This window comes from Schistocerca nitens, chromosome 4, assembly GCF_023898315.1.
Source record: "Schistocerca nitens isolate TAMUIC-IGC-003100 chromosome 4, iqSchNite1.1, whole genome shotgun sequence".
Classification (NCBI taxonomy): domain Eukaryota; kingdom Metazoa; phylum Arthropoda; class Insecta; order Orthoptera; family Acrididae; genus Schistocerca; species Schistocerca nitens.
The window spans coordinates 839,275,639-839,288,992 of record NC_064617.1 but is presented as its reverse complement, the minus strand read 5'-3'; the positions used below and the strand labels follow the sequence as shown (position 1 = coordinate 839,288,992).

The following is a 13,354-nucleotide window of genomic DNA, read 5'->3' as shown; positions in this document are numbered from 1 at the left end:
AGTCGGCTACTCACTGCCTGACTTACTAACGCCAACAAGCGGTCACACGGTGCGGTGATGCTGTGAAAGTTGGGATCTGATACGTTTCAGACAGCAACTACCATGCAGTTTAAGTACCTATGTGATTCTGTTTCCCAGAAGTGATTTTTTTTTTATTTTTTACAGGAGAGGTTTCTACTGTTTCACTATGACATACGTAATGGCGAGAGTAAACAAACAGTATTGTTTATGTTATTTGTATGCTGCTTGCAGTAACCTCTAGAAGCAGAAAACATACTACAAAACTGTACTGGGTTGCTAATTAGGGGATTAGACCAGAAGATATTACATGAACTGGAAAATAGTTATGTACCTCTAAGTAAGCTTCGTATGATTGTAGTCCTGACGGATCTGAGTCATAGAACTGATGCAGATAGCTTTTGACACCAAAATAAACTGGACATTTTCTCCCTTGAAGTCCCCCACATCCAGAAGATTCATCTTCCACCTGTGCTTCCTTAGCCCTTGAAATCTGAGCTTGTCCATGTGTATCAAATTTCTGTGGCTGTTCTTGACCATTTAAATGATTAATTCGAGGTTCATCGGTTGCGGAGTATTTATTTTGAGGAGAAGACGTTAACGTAATATTCGCTCCGTTCACATGCTTTAGGTGTTTGTTTGTAAGCTTACTGAAGCATTTCGCATCATTGTCGGGAAAAACATCGCGATTCTCCAGTCTCTGAAGTTTCTCATCTCTTACTTTCTCTTTATTAACCAGTTCCTGGTAACCATCTGGTATCTTTGTTCTTAACGTCTTCCGAGTGGGAGAGGACAAATTTGTGTCACCCTTCATCGTGTCCGCTTTTGCTATTTTCCTTATAGTTCCTTCTCCTTGCAAGAGTTTTTCGTGGAGCGAGTCGACATGAAATTTGTCCTCCTGTGTTTTTTCAGATTTGTTCTTGGTCTTTCTCTTTTCCTCTGTTTCTTCAAATATTCTGCCTGCAGATTTGTCTCTCTTGTTTCGCACACTGCTGTCGGAGTGTACTCTCTTTTTCTTCTCAGACGGGCATTTTTCGCTCTCGGATCTCCTCAGGCCGCTAGTGACTGTCGGTTTGTGCATATTTTCTGGCTGATTAGCATTTCGTGCCTCAGGTAATCCTTTAATCGTGCTGTTCTTCTCATCCTTTTTTTTCCTCTCCAAGGTCAACAGTTCGCTGGTGTTACACTCCTCTTCTGTTACATCTTCTTTGGCATCGTCTGAATGAGAGGCTCCTGTAACACTTTGTAGTTTATCTGACTGATTCTGTGTATCACTGAAATATGTCTGTATCGCGTTATTTCGCAAAGTGAGTGCTTCTTTTGTAGACAATTCAGTTTCTCCAGCAGAAGCGTTGCCTCCTATCACGCCACTAACACAGCTAGATGCTGGGCGTTTATCGGAAGATAGTTTTATTTCGGAGAGAGACGTCTCGGCCATGTTTTGTGTCTTCTTGCCATATTCTGGGTGACTCTGCTCATGAAAGCTTGGACTCTGCTCCGGAACGCTGTTCACCTTCGGAGTCTCTTTAGTTTCTGTCGTTTTTGCAGTATTTCCATCATCCTTTTGTTGCAGGTTTGTCTCGCTGATATGTTGTGGCTCTCTCTCGAATTGCGGTCTTGCAGTACTTTCTCTAGCAAGTGGTACGTTGCCATTTCCGTTCGTTTGTAGCGTTGGTTGATCATGTCGATGTTCTGCTGTAAACATTGTCTGACGTACTGTTGGTTTAGAACTGTGATCCTCTGATTTACCCGCTTCGGAACTCCCTCCAGAATCGGTCGTCTTTGCTTCCTGTTTGCTGTAATCAGAAGCATCTTCTGAGATCTTAGGAGCGCCGACATCTTCGGGTGGCCTACACTTGGTTTTAGGCACTGCTTCCTTAACATGCTCCTCTTGGAGGCTCTCCGATGATTCTCTGTCCTTCTGACGATATGAACTGGTCTTCGACTTTGGCACTCGCTTTGGAGAGGTTTCTCCCTGTCTCGGCGACGTGATCTTTTTCTTCGTGCCGGGAGAGCCCCGGGAAGAAGGGCTTGCAGTTTTCATCTCTGTTGGAGACCTGGCTTTCCGCTGAGGCGACACTTTGAGCTGTTCCTCTGAGCGTCTGGCATCAGGGCCGGCTCCGCTCGTTCTCCTCGAACCAGATGTCTGCTGGGGTCTCTTGGGCGAGCCACCAGGAGATGGCGTGCTGGCTTTGTCGTCGCGTGGCGACCTAGCGCCGCGTCCTTCATCCCTCCCGGTGGCAGCTTCCTGACAAGCCCCGTGCCTCGCATTCGCTTCTCCCCGCCTCTGGGAGAGGGGAGACTTTGGCTCGGCCGTGACCCTCTTCGGCGACGGCTCCTTCCTCGTGGTCAACCTGGGTGAAGTCTCTCTCTTCCTGCACGGCGACTTGGACGCCGCACGCGTGTCGCTCTGCTCCGCGCTTCTCCCCGGCTTCATCACCGCCTTCGCTGGATCCCTCTGTGTCGGCCTGCTCGCTTTGGTCTTCTCCACCTGCTCTCCGCCACGCCCGGCGGACGGCGTCGGCGCTGCCTCTTTTAGTGGCAAGTCCTTGGGCTTCTGGGCGCTCGCCCGCAGCGGAACCGGAGGTGGCGCGCGACCACCGCCCGGTTTCTGTTCCTTCGCGGAGGATTCTTTCTTGACCGCTACAGCGTCTTCCTTGCGGACAGCCGCTCTACCGGCAGATGGCGCCCCTGCCTCAGCGCTCTTCTGCTTTTTGTCGTCGTCTTCCTCTTCTGCACCATCTGTTCTCTCCTTATCGCCGTCCATCGCAGCTACTGAGCGGCGGTCGTCATCTTCTTCAAACAGCCAAATGCGTCGGAGCGCATTCAGACATAGCTGCCTTCGCTCGGAGTCTGAAACATAAAATTACCAAAATAACGTTACTGCCATGATTTTGCTGCTTAATTCCAACCAGTCAGGGAGATATGTATGTTTGGTACAAGGTTCGCCACACAGCATTACGTCAGGCCTGGTGGTCTAGGGGCACATTCCCGCTTCGCGCGTCGGGCCAGTAGGTTCCGCTGGTTCCGTCTCTATTGCAGAACTGCGAGAGCTTCCTTTAATGTCGTAAGAGTCCTTGTGCGCGCTGCATCGTTGTTTCTCCCTCTGCGTCTCATGTTTGTGAATCAATTTTGAGGTGGCGTTGCCTTGCGCCGTGATGTGGTCCATGGTATCCAGGAAAATTCCACGTACAAGTACCATCAGTTTTAGTTTTGACAAGTCCGCCAGGTTCATTAGAAATTCATGATTAGCTTGTAGACACGTTCAAGATAACTTCGGAACATGTTCATAAGGCTTACTTCTATTCTGAATCGTATGTGTCTGACGTCAAGTTTCTAGATCCACTTCAGGTGGATAGCCTTCTTTTGCGCCACAGACAGCAAGTCCCTTTTACTATTACGACGGTTCTAATAGCTTGGCTATTCTGACAAGCGTAGAGGTGGAATATACGAATGCTGGGTGTTTTACCATCCGCCCAAAACTGATGACAGTTTCCTCAAGACCATCCTGCTTCCGGTTGGGAGCATACGGAATATACGGACAGGAATGCTGGTCCACTCAAAATCGTTTACACGTGTACAGTGGTGTTCGATCCGTGGACATGGTGGTAAAACGCAGTATCCACTCTCATTTGCAAACGTGTGGATACCGAGTACATATAATTTACACAGGACAAATAGGAACCTATTTTATATGTAATGAGTGTCGACACTTCCGTAAAAGTTGCTCGCGTCCTGTTACGGTCTCAGGATGCGCTTATGAATACCGTAAAAGGCTAACTTTAGCGGATCTCGTTCCCCAAGTGACGGCCATTGTGCTAACCAAGTTCCTGAGGGCAACCCGAATCATTGCTTAGTGGAAAACAGTGAGGAGTCAGACGATTTCTCTTCCCCTCTCCCCTCGCCGAGTTCAGACTGGGTGATAACATGTTAGCTCCTGTTCAAGATCCGAAAGCCCCCAGCAACTCCTCCGATACGTCTCCCGTGATCGAGACTGACTTTTCAGGATTACAGGAGGATGGACCTATTCCAGAGCTCCTTACTATATTGACGAGCTTGCCGGGCATCCCTGATTCTGTAAGGTATGTCCACCCTTCTTCTGGGCCCCAGAATGGGGAAAGCATGCCACAGGCCGCTGCTGATCAGACCCAGATGGGCACAAGTATGTTAGTGGAACACGTGGTGACGGTAAAAGACATACCATTAGCTTTCATTTCCGCCGATTCTCAGCAGCCACACTGCCCACAAATGGAGGATTGTGGTGTGCTGACTTCTTCCTCTGCGCCTGATACTGAATCTCCGCCCTTCCTTCCACGCAACCGCATGCGGAAGTCGCGTCCCCTCAATGCCACAATAAACAGCATTTTCAATCTGAGCGCGCGGCGACGCGAAAAAAAAAAAAAAAAACATATACAGACTGTGGAGGTGAGGGATGCAGCACTTCACGTTCAAATTCATCTGTCATACACGAACTTAAAAGTCACTTACAAGTAGTCATGTGAATTGTTGTGGTACTAAATGGATGCTGGCCTATACTCTCCTTACTTTGAATGTGGACAGAATTAGTTCCGATATTAGACTTGTGACGCTGCGACAATTTATTTACGATTCAAGAGCACCCGTGACATTTTTGCAAGAAGTGTTATTTGATCATTTTTATATCCAAGGCTTTCCTCCCTTATTAAATGCGGCTCCTGAACTATCTATTGGTGCTGCGTTATTTTACAGAGAGGGAATATCACTGACCGATTGATTACGGGCAAGAGATAGGCTGCACTTTTTGTGACCTTATTTTTGATCTTCTTTATGCCCCATCAGGATCGGGCTATTCCACAACGAGCGCGTTTTTAAAAAGAGGATATAGTTTACTGCGTAAAGCTCGGTAGAAACTTCTGTGAGGTGGAGATTTTAACTGTGTTTTACATCCTGTGGATCGGACGAGCGCGTTTCTAAAAAGAGGATTAGTTTACTGCGTAAAACTCGGCAGAAACTTCTGTCAGGCGGTGATTTTGTCTGTGTTTTCCGTCCTGTGGATGAGACTGTGACTGTCCCACTCACATCACGTATACGCATTTTACAGGTACTTCGCGCAGCAGACTTTATCGTTTTTATCTTTCTGATTCTTCATGTGGGCAACTGTTGGCGGCAGACGTCATACTCACTTGTTTAACTGATCACAGTGCCGCATTTGTAAACTTAAATCATGTGCCGCAACTAGTAAAACTGTATCGTCTCCCATGAATGTTGAACACAGCTCTCTTAATGGACCCTCCCGTCGAGATTATCGTATGAGAGGTTTGAACCCGTTGCTAGCGTTTCCAGAACCGTTACCCTTCTCTTATGGAATAGCGGTTAGGGCGTGACAAATCACTGCTCCGGAAAGCGTGAATTCGTTATGGCGCCGAGAGGGCGACGGATCTGCGGCAGACCCAGGAATTTTATTATTCTATCTTACGACAACATTATGAAGGTGCCTGATAAGCTCCCTCACGGATTATAGATGTCCGCCGTGTTAGAGCGAAGCTTCTTCAGTTAAAGGACAACAATCCGTGTTACTGATATGATTTCCCCTGATGCGTCCCTCCTATCCTGGATTGCATGTGTAAGTAGGCTGTTCAGGTTTTTATGTTGGTAACGCCACGTAGCGCTCTATATGAAAATCACTGACTGTGCTGTGGGAAGTCTGTGGCTGGTTTGCATTGTTGGAATATTTGCTATTGTAATGTTGGGCAGTTGGATGTGAACAGCGCATAGCGTTGCGCAGTTGGAGGTGAGCCGCCAGCGGTGGTGGATGTGGGGAGAGAGATGGCAGAATTTTAAGAGCGGGCGATCTCGACGTGTGTCCGCCAGAAAGAGTAAATTTGTAATACTGTGTATCATGAACTGATATATATATATATGATGACTTTTGAACATTATTAAGGTAAATACATTTTAAAAAATATTGTGTGTCAGTTTGCTGTTGATCAGAATACGTAAAGAGAGAAATGTCTGAGTACGTTAATTTTTGCTCAGCTGTTTGAAAATCAAATAATGTAGAGGTTTATCAGCACAGTGATTCATTAATTTTTCTGAGGGGACGTTTCGAATTGTACTTCAGCATTAAATGATGAGTTTCTAAGTGACTTTACTCAAGATCATATATATTGTCTCGGTGGTATTCCTAACGAATTTTATGTACATTTCGGCCTCTTATAGGAGATACTATTACGTCACTGACAAATGAGGTGATACGGGAGGGTTTGATTCCTGCCCCTTTCAAGATTGGTAAATTTGTTGTAATTCCGAAGATAACCGGCCTGATGAATTCCGCCCCATCACATTTCTTAATTTTGAGTATAAAAATGTCGCATGGGCTGTTAATAGCCGCTTGTCGACAATGATAGAGAAAATTCTTGCAGTTAAATAAAGCTGTGTGCCTGGGCGCACGATCCTATCTTCTGTAATCAATTGCCGGAACATCGTCTCGGAGCCTTACCTTTTATTGATTTAAGTAAGGTATTTGACCGGACAGTCACAGTCTCTTGATGCAGATGTTGGAGGTGACCAGTGTAAATCATATCATATTATTCAGTCTTTTTACTGGTATTCAAGCGCCTCCCCAGATTACAGTCCGACGGGACTTAATTAGCGAAGCCCCCTCTCCATGTCGTTCTTTGTTCTTGTCTTTAGAACCTCTGGTTCGCCGTAATGCTGTTCAGTTATCTGGGTGGAAGATATTGGGAGAAACCTCGATGCGAGGGTTTGCGGATGATGTTATGTTATTGCTACGTCATATTAACGATATGTCGTTACTCAAGGTCAGATTGGAGTCCTTTTGTTCTCTCTCTGGGGACCGCATTAATGAATGAAAATGCACCGTTACCACTGCGTGCTTTTCATCAAGCTGTCATTCCATGGGCAACGGCGGTTGATAGCCGCAAATCGTAGGGGACTGCTGTGGATCGTTGCCTGATGAACATGGCTGCACTTAACTGGCGAAAGGTAACGGATCGCATTCAGGGGGCAATTCGTTCAAAATGGTTCAAATGGCTCTGAGCACTATGGGACTCAACTGCTGAGGTCATAAGTCCCCTAGAACTTAGAACTACTTAAACCTAACTAACCTAAGGACAACACACACATCCATGCCCGAGGCAGGATTCGAACCTGCGACCGTAGCGGTCGCGCGGTTCCAGACTGTAGCGCCAGAACCGCTCGGCCACTGCGGCCGGCGGCAATTCGTGAACACGAACCCCGTTTCATTAGTCTTCTTCAGAAAGCACCGATCTAAGATTCCTACGTTTTTAGTAAAGTGCATTATGTTACACAAATATTCCCGCATTTAACTATGCGATCGTTTCCTATGGAAAAGTCATATTTTTCGACTCCGGTACGAACTGGAAACGAGGTCCCGTCCCCTTGGAGGATTGAGATTTTCAGATAAAGTAAAGGCTTCCATATTGCTTATATGGCGTAACGCCTTAACATGCACTCGAGCTACTTATTCCATTACATCTCGCTCATTTGCGTATCATCGACCGGCCACTCTGACTCCTCCTGCAGACGTTGGCCGGATCAACTCTAAAACTGCGGCACATACAAGAATTTTATATTATAAAAAGTTTTCTGGGAGTTTTATCAGTGACACACCTTACCACCAGATACGTGCTGATATTTCCGCGCCATTGATATCCTGGAAAATATTGTGGTTTCACGCCGGTCTTCTTATCCTCCCGATGGAAGTCGCCTCTTCGTGGTAGAGAGTCATTCATAATCTGATCCCGACCATCCAATGCCTCCATCGCATTGGTCTTCGTTCGACTGGCCTTTGCGACATATGTCATGAACCTGATACATTACCACTCAGGATCGCCTCTTGCGAAAGAAAACACTGTGCGAGAGTTCATGCCGAAGAAGCGCGACTTCTTGTAGTTAGGCTCAGGCGCTGGTCGGACGTCAACCCTGCAAAAGTTCAAAAAACTCTTCTTGTGATGTTTCCAAGCTACAGATAGAAAGTTCGTATACTGAACAAAGACTTTCTTTATTATACATGTATCAATCATTGAACATCAACTTACTCCATTAACAAATGTGAGATGTTCTGAAGTCGGAAAAAACATCAATTGTGAAGTAACTGAAACGTTTTACATTGAACCTTTCATCTATTAGGCAAAGAACTTCCCCAGGAGGGTTCCATGGCGCGACGCACGACTTTGCAGACTCCGAAGAAGCACTGTATACGACGCAAACACTTCGTACGGATCCTCCGCTTCGCAGCACGACGGTCCGGGAGTCCCTCAAGCGTAGAAATTCCCACCAAACGAAAACAGCATCACGCTAATATATCAACTAACAAACGCCAGTTATATGTTGGCCGAACCTAGTTCAAAATATCCGCACTTGCTCAATCATACAAGACCACTGAGGGTACAAATGCTATTCAAAGGCTCGTTTACGTTAAAAAAAATCGTGTAGCCTCGCATGCTTGTATATCACCCCCATGATTGAGTAAGCGTGGGAAACACTAAACTAAATCATCACAGAAACAAAGATTTGTAACACAGCATTTCTAATTTGTCCGTTCTGTGTACATATAGTTGTTTTCAACCAACCATTGCGTTATTGATGGCGTTTACATCATAACAGTTTTTTTACGAATAATATGTTCAAACTTACATGTAGTAATTATCGAGTATCCATCAAACACCAATTTGTATTACATTTGAGTTTCAACAGAGTTCATTGTTTAAATACTGTTACTTTCATTTTCTTTTGATTCTAAATTATTGTGTGTAAATTAGCCTCTTAATTAGCTTTCTTGAAACATTGATTAATATCCTTTAAAGATACACTCCTGGAAATGGAAAAAAGAACACATTGACACCGGTGTGTCAGACCCACCATACTTGCTCCGGACACTGCGAGAGGGCTGTACAAGCAATGATCACACGCACGGCACAGCGGACACACCAGGAACCGCGGTGTTGGCCGTCGAATGGCGCTAGCTGCGCAGCATTTGTGCACCGCCGCCGTCAGTGTCAGCCAGTTTGCCGTGGCATACGGAGCTCCATCGCAGTCTTTAACACTGGTAGCATGCCGCGACAGCGTGGACGTGAACCATATGTGCAGTTGACGGACTTTGAGCGAGGGCGTATAGTGGGCATGCGGGAGGCCGGGTGGACGTACCGCCGAATTGCTCAACACGTGGGGCGTGAGGTCTCCACAGTACATCGATGTTGTCGCCAGTGGTCGGCGGAAGGTGCACGTGCCCGTCGACCTGGGACCGGACCGCAGCGACGCACGGATGCACGCCAAGACCGTAGGATCCTACGCAGTGCCGTAGGGGACCGCACCGCCACTTCCCAGCAAATTAGGGACACTGTTGCTCCTGGGGTATCGGCGAGGACCATTCGCAACCGTCTCCATGAAGCTGGGCTACGGTCCCGCACACCGTCAGGCCGTCTTCCGCTCACGCCCCAACATCGTGCAGCCCGCCTCCAGTGGTGTCGCGACAGGCGTGAATGGAGGGACGAATGGAGACGTGTCGTCTTCAGCGATGAGAGTCGCTTCTGCCTTGGTGCCAATGATGGTCGTATGCGTGTTTGGCGCCGTGCAGGTGAGCGCCACAATCAGGACTGCATACGACCGAGGCACACAGGGCCAACACCCGGCATCATGGTGTGGGGAGCGATCTCCTACACTGGCCGTACACCACTGGTGATCGTCGAGGGGACACTGAATAGTGCACGGTACATCCAAACCGTCATCGAACCCATCGTTCTACCATTCCTAGACCGGCAAGGGAACTTGCTGTTCCAACAGGACAATGCACGTTCGCATGTATCCCGTACCACCCAACGTGCTCTAGAAGGTGTAAGTCAACTACCCTGGCCAGCAAGATCTCCGGATCTGTCCCCCATTGAGCATGTTTGGGACTGGATGAAGCGTCGTCTCACGCGGTCTGCACGTCCAGCACGAACGCTGGTCCAACTGAGGCGCCAGGTGGAAATGGCATGGCAAGCCGTTCCACAGGACCACATCCAGCATCTCTACGATCGTCTCCATGGGAGAATAGCAGCCTGCATTGCTGCGAAAGGTGGATATACACTGTACTAGTGCCGACATTGTGCATGCTCTGTTGCCTGTGTCTATGTGGCTGTGGTTCTGTCAGTGTGATCATGTGATGTATCTGACCCCAGGAATGTGTCAATAAAGTTTCCCCTTCCTGGGACAATGAATTCACGGTGTTCGTATTTCAATTTCCAGGAGTGTATTTGTCACTAATCAGTTCAATACAGTGTACAACATTATCCAGTGGGTCAACTTACGCTCTGTTTCTAGTGTCTAATAAATCCCTTTCGTTATGGTATCTGACCATAACTAAATATTTGTAAGTGTGTTCCCAGATGGGAAAGTCTTGTTCACTATCCCTTTACTTCAATTGTCAATAACAGAGAATAATTTCTTGTCTTTACAGGAGGGAGGGCCTTGTTTTCACCATCAATTGTATCCTAAGAACTGACTTACATTAAACTGATCAGGAGTTTACTGAAGCCTCCACTGCCTCTGTCAGTAACATTATTTGACTGCAAATTAGTCTTGCTCACTGATCAGAATAGGCAATCAAGAACAATTAGTCCACTTGTAACTTCTTTCCCATAGAAAATTATAGAACCAATTATACACCCAAAAATTATTTCCCCAAAAAATGTAGTAACTTCTCACCCCCTTAAAAAGGATTCCTTGTTACTAAATAAATAATTAATTGTCAAGGTTATTAACCTATGTGTCATTATTACAGTTTCGTTTAAAAGTGCGGTGAAATTTTGAAAGATGATTAGTAGTTAGAACGCAAACGTCTCATTTACCCTGGATAACTTTTACAATGCAACATAACTTAAGAACTCGTGGAACTGTAAGTATTAATAAGCTCAATCATTCCACAGCACTACATTAACTACAGCACAGAAAATTTTAAGTTTGCTGAGTGACTTTGTACTCTTCACATGAAGCAAAAAAGTAATTATCTTATACAGTAATCATTATACAAGTAGTACTTATTATGTACCACTGCATTTACTTCTACAACCACGTTCAATCACTTTATACTATACCTTCCTGGCGCACAAATTACTACAGAGACAGCCTCTTGCGTCAAGCACTCGTCTCTACAGTTTAGCCTCAGCACCTCCTTCCTTACTGCTACTTATTTCGACTGCCCACCTCCTGCCCCCCTCCCCCCCTCCTCACCCTCCCCCTCCCTGTCCGATAAGGCATCTGGGTCCTCAGACTCTAAAACTCATTATACACTATCACCACCATCCATTCACCAACGTTTACCTAAGCTTATATTAAAGTTAACAGAATTTTCAATTCATTTTGTACCTATTGGTTTTTGTGTTTGCATATGTACGTATGTATGTATGTGTGTGTGTGTGTGTGTGTGTGTGTGTGTGTGCATCTGTGTGTTTGTGTGAATGTGTATGTGTATATTTGTCAGTGGGCGTGTCTTCCAGTCCCCCCAACCTCAAGGCAGTGGAACAATGTGGTTCATTTTGAATACAGACATTATTTATAAGCATTTAGTTACAATTTGTTATGAAAGGTCACAAGTCTAGAGTTTCATACACACCTTCCACCTTTCTTTGTAGGTGGGTCGGTCAGTATTGATGCTTTGGCGTGTGGCACTTTTGTAATTGCAAATGGTCCTTGATACAATAGATAAAACTTACTAATTAACTTCTCACTCTGAGAACTACATTTATGATTTGTCACTGGAACCAGGTCACCTATCTTACAGGATGTCGGAGTCCCACTCTGATTGAGCTTCTATACTATCTAAATGTTCGAGGTACTCTGAAAGACTATTCACTTTTCCCCAGTCTCTGCCCAGGAGTTTATCCCTTACTCGCCAAGGTAGCCAACTTATAATTACTCCGAGCAAATGTTCTTCTTTAATAGGGTCATCTACATACTGAGCTTTGTGTAACTGGTGCTCCAAAAAGTGTCAGTAGCATTTCCAGTTACTATTATTACACAGTTTTGACCCTAATATTTCTAAAAGTAATTTCTTCTGAGCTCCATTGCTCCAATATTTCGATTTAAACTCATGTTCAAAGTCCGGTATGTTCTAAATTAATCTAATCTGATCATGCCCAAATTCTGTCTTATTATGTTCATTCCACGTTTCAGCTAGTATTCCTTGGAAAGCTTCCACAAAAACCACCAGGTGTATATCACCAGGTGTGGTAAAACTTCTGAAACTTATGGTTCAACCCCCTGCACAACACAGCGGAAAAATCATTATCTGTATTAAACTATGACTTACCTTATTTAAACCAACATCGCGGCTTTTTCTTTCCTCTTGATGTAAAAAATCTGAATTCAATATGCCGTTACTTGCGTTACTTGTATGCGAGTTAGTGTTTGTCTCTTTCGAGATGGTCGAGATCATATGGATTCCCGTAGGTAGCGCATTAAAAGGTGGATCTGCTGAAGCTTTTATGCTGTCGTTAGGATTAGTGAGCGTACTATTAGTCGCAAGTCCACTTTTACATTCTAACTTCTGTGTTCTGGAAATAATCAACACTGTTGTGTTGATCAGCAATTTGAGGTTTGTGCATGTGAACTTTAGCTAGGTAATGTAGTATTGATATTAGCAACAGTGTACAGGTCCCCATTAGGAGACTGGGAGATATTCATAAAAAGAGTTTGACTCCCCGTTATGCTGTCTGTCAGACAAAAAAAAAGTTATTAATCTGTGGTGATTTCAATGTAAACTTTCTAAGTAATTCTGATAGGTGGCGCAGTGGTTAGCACACCGGACTCGCATTCGGGAGGACGACGGTTCAAAACCGCGTCTGGTAATCCTGGTTTAGTCTTTCCGTGATTTCCCTAAATAACTTCCAGCTAATGCCGGGATGGCTCCGATGGGAGCGATCTCGCTGTTTAGGCCCCTCCCCAAAAACCATTTAACCAACCAACCTGTAATGAATGTTGAATACACAGTAAACGATAGTCTAAGCTACAAAATGATTATAAACAATATGACGGAGCCACCGGATAGCTGTTAATTACTGGTGATTTGCAGTAACTGCTGATGAAGGTGGCACGCTTGCATAGAGATGAGCACAGCTTCTCGAGGTCCCGACGTGTTTATACTGCCGATGCTGAAGATGCCAACTGCCGCCGATATATTCGCTGACTTCGGTGGTGGGTGAACGTAATTGTTGACATGGGGTCTTCTTAGTGCCAGTCACTTTTGTTGTGAAGATATTGACGACTCAGCGGTTGCCAATAAAGTAGAACAGCATCCACGTATCGCAGTCGGGGCACTCAACATAGATTAGTTATT

The 13,354-nt window shown here is 45.5% G+C and overlaps 1 protein-coding gene across 1 annotated transcript in view; it reads right to left on the bottom strand.

Moving 5' to 3' along the window:
* Positions 1-13,354, bottom strand: part of LOC126253270 (nucleolar protein dao-5-like) — a 385,083-nt gene that overhangs the window by 25,309 nt on the left and 346,420 nt on the right. The window contains exon 2 of the mRNA XM_049954484.1: positions 353-2,871. Coding sequence (XP_049810441.1) covers positions 353-2,785 — 2,433 coding nt within the window. The 5' untranslated portion in view covers positions 2,786-2,871. The remainder of the gene's footprint in view (positions 1-352; positions 2,872-13,354) is intronic.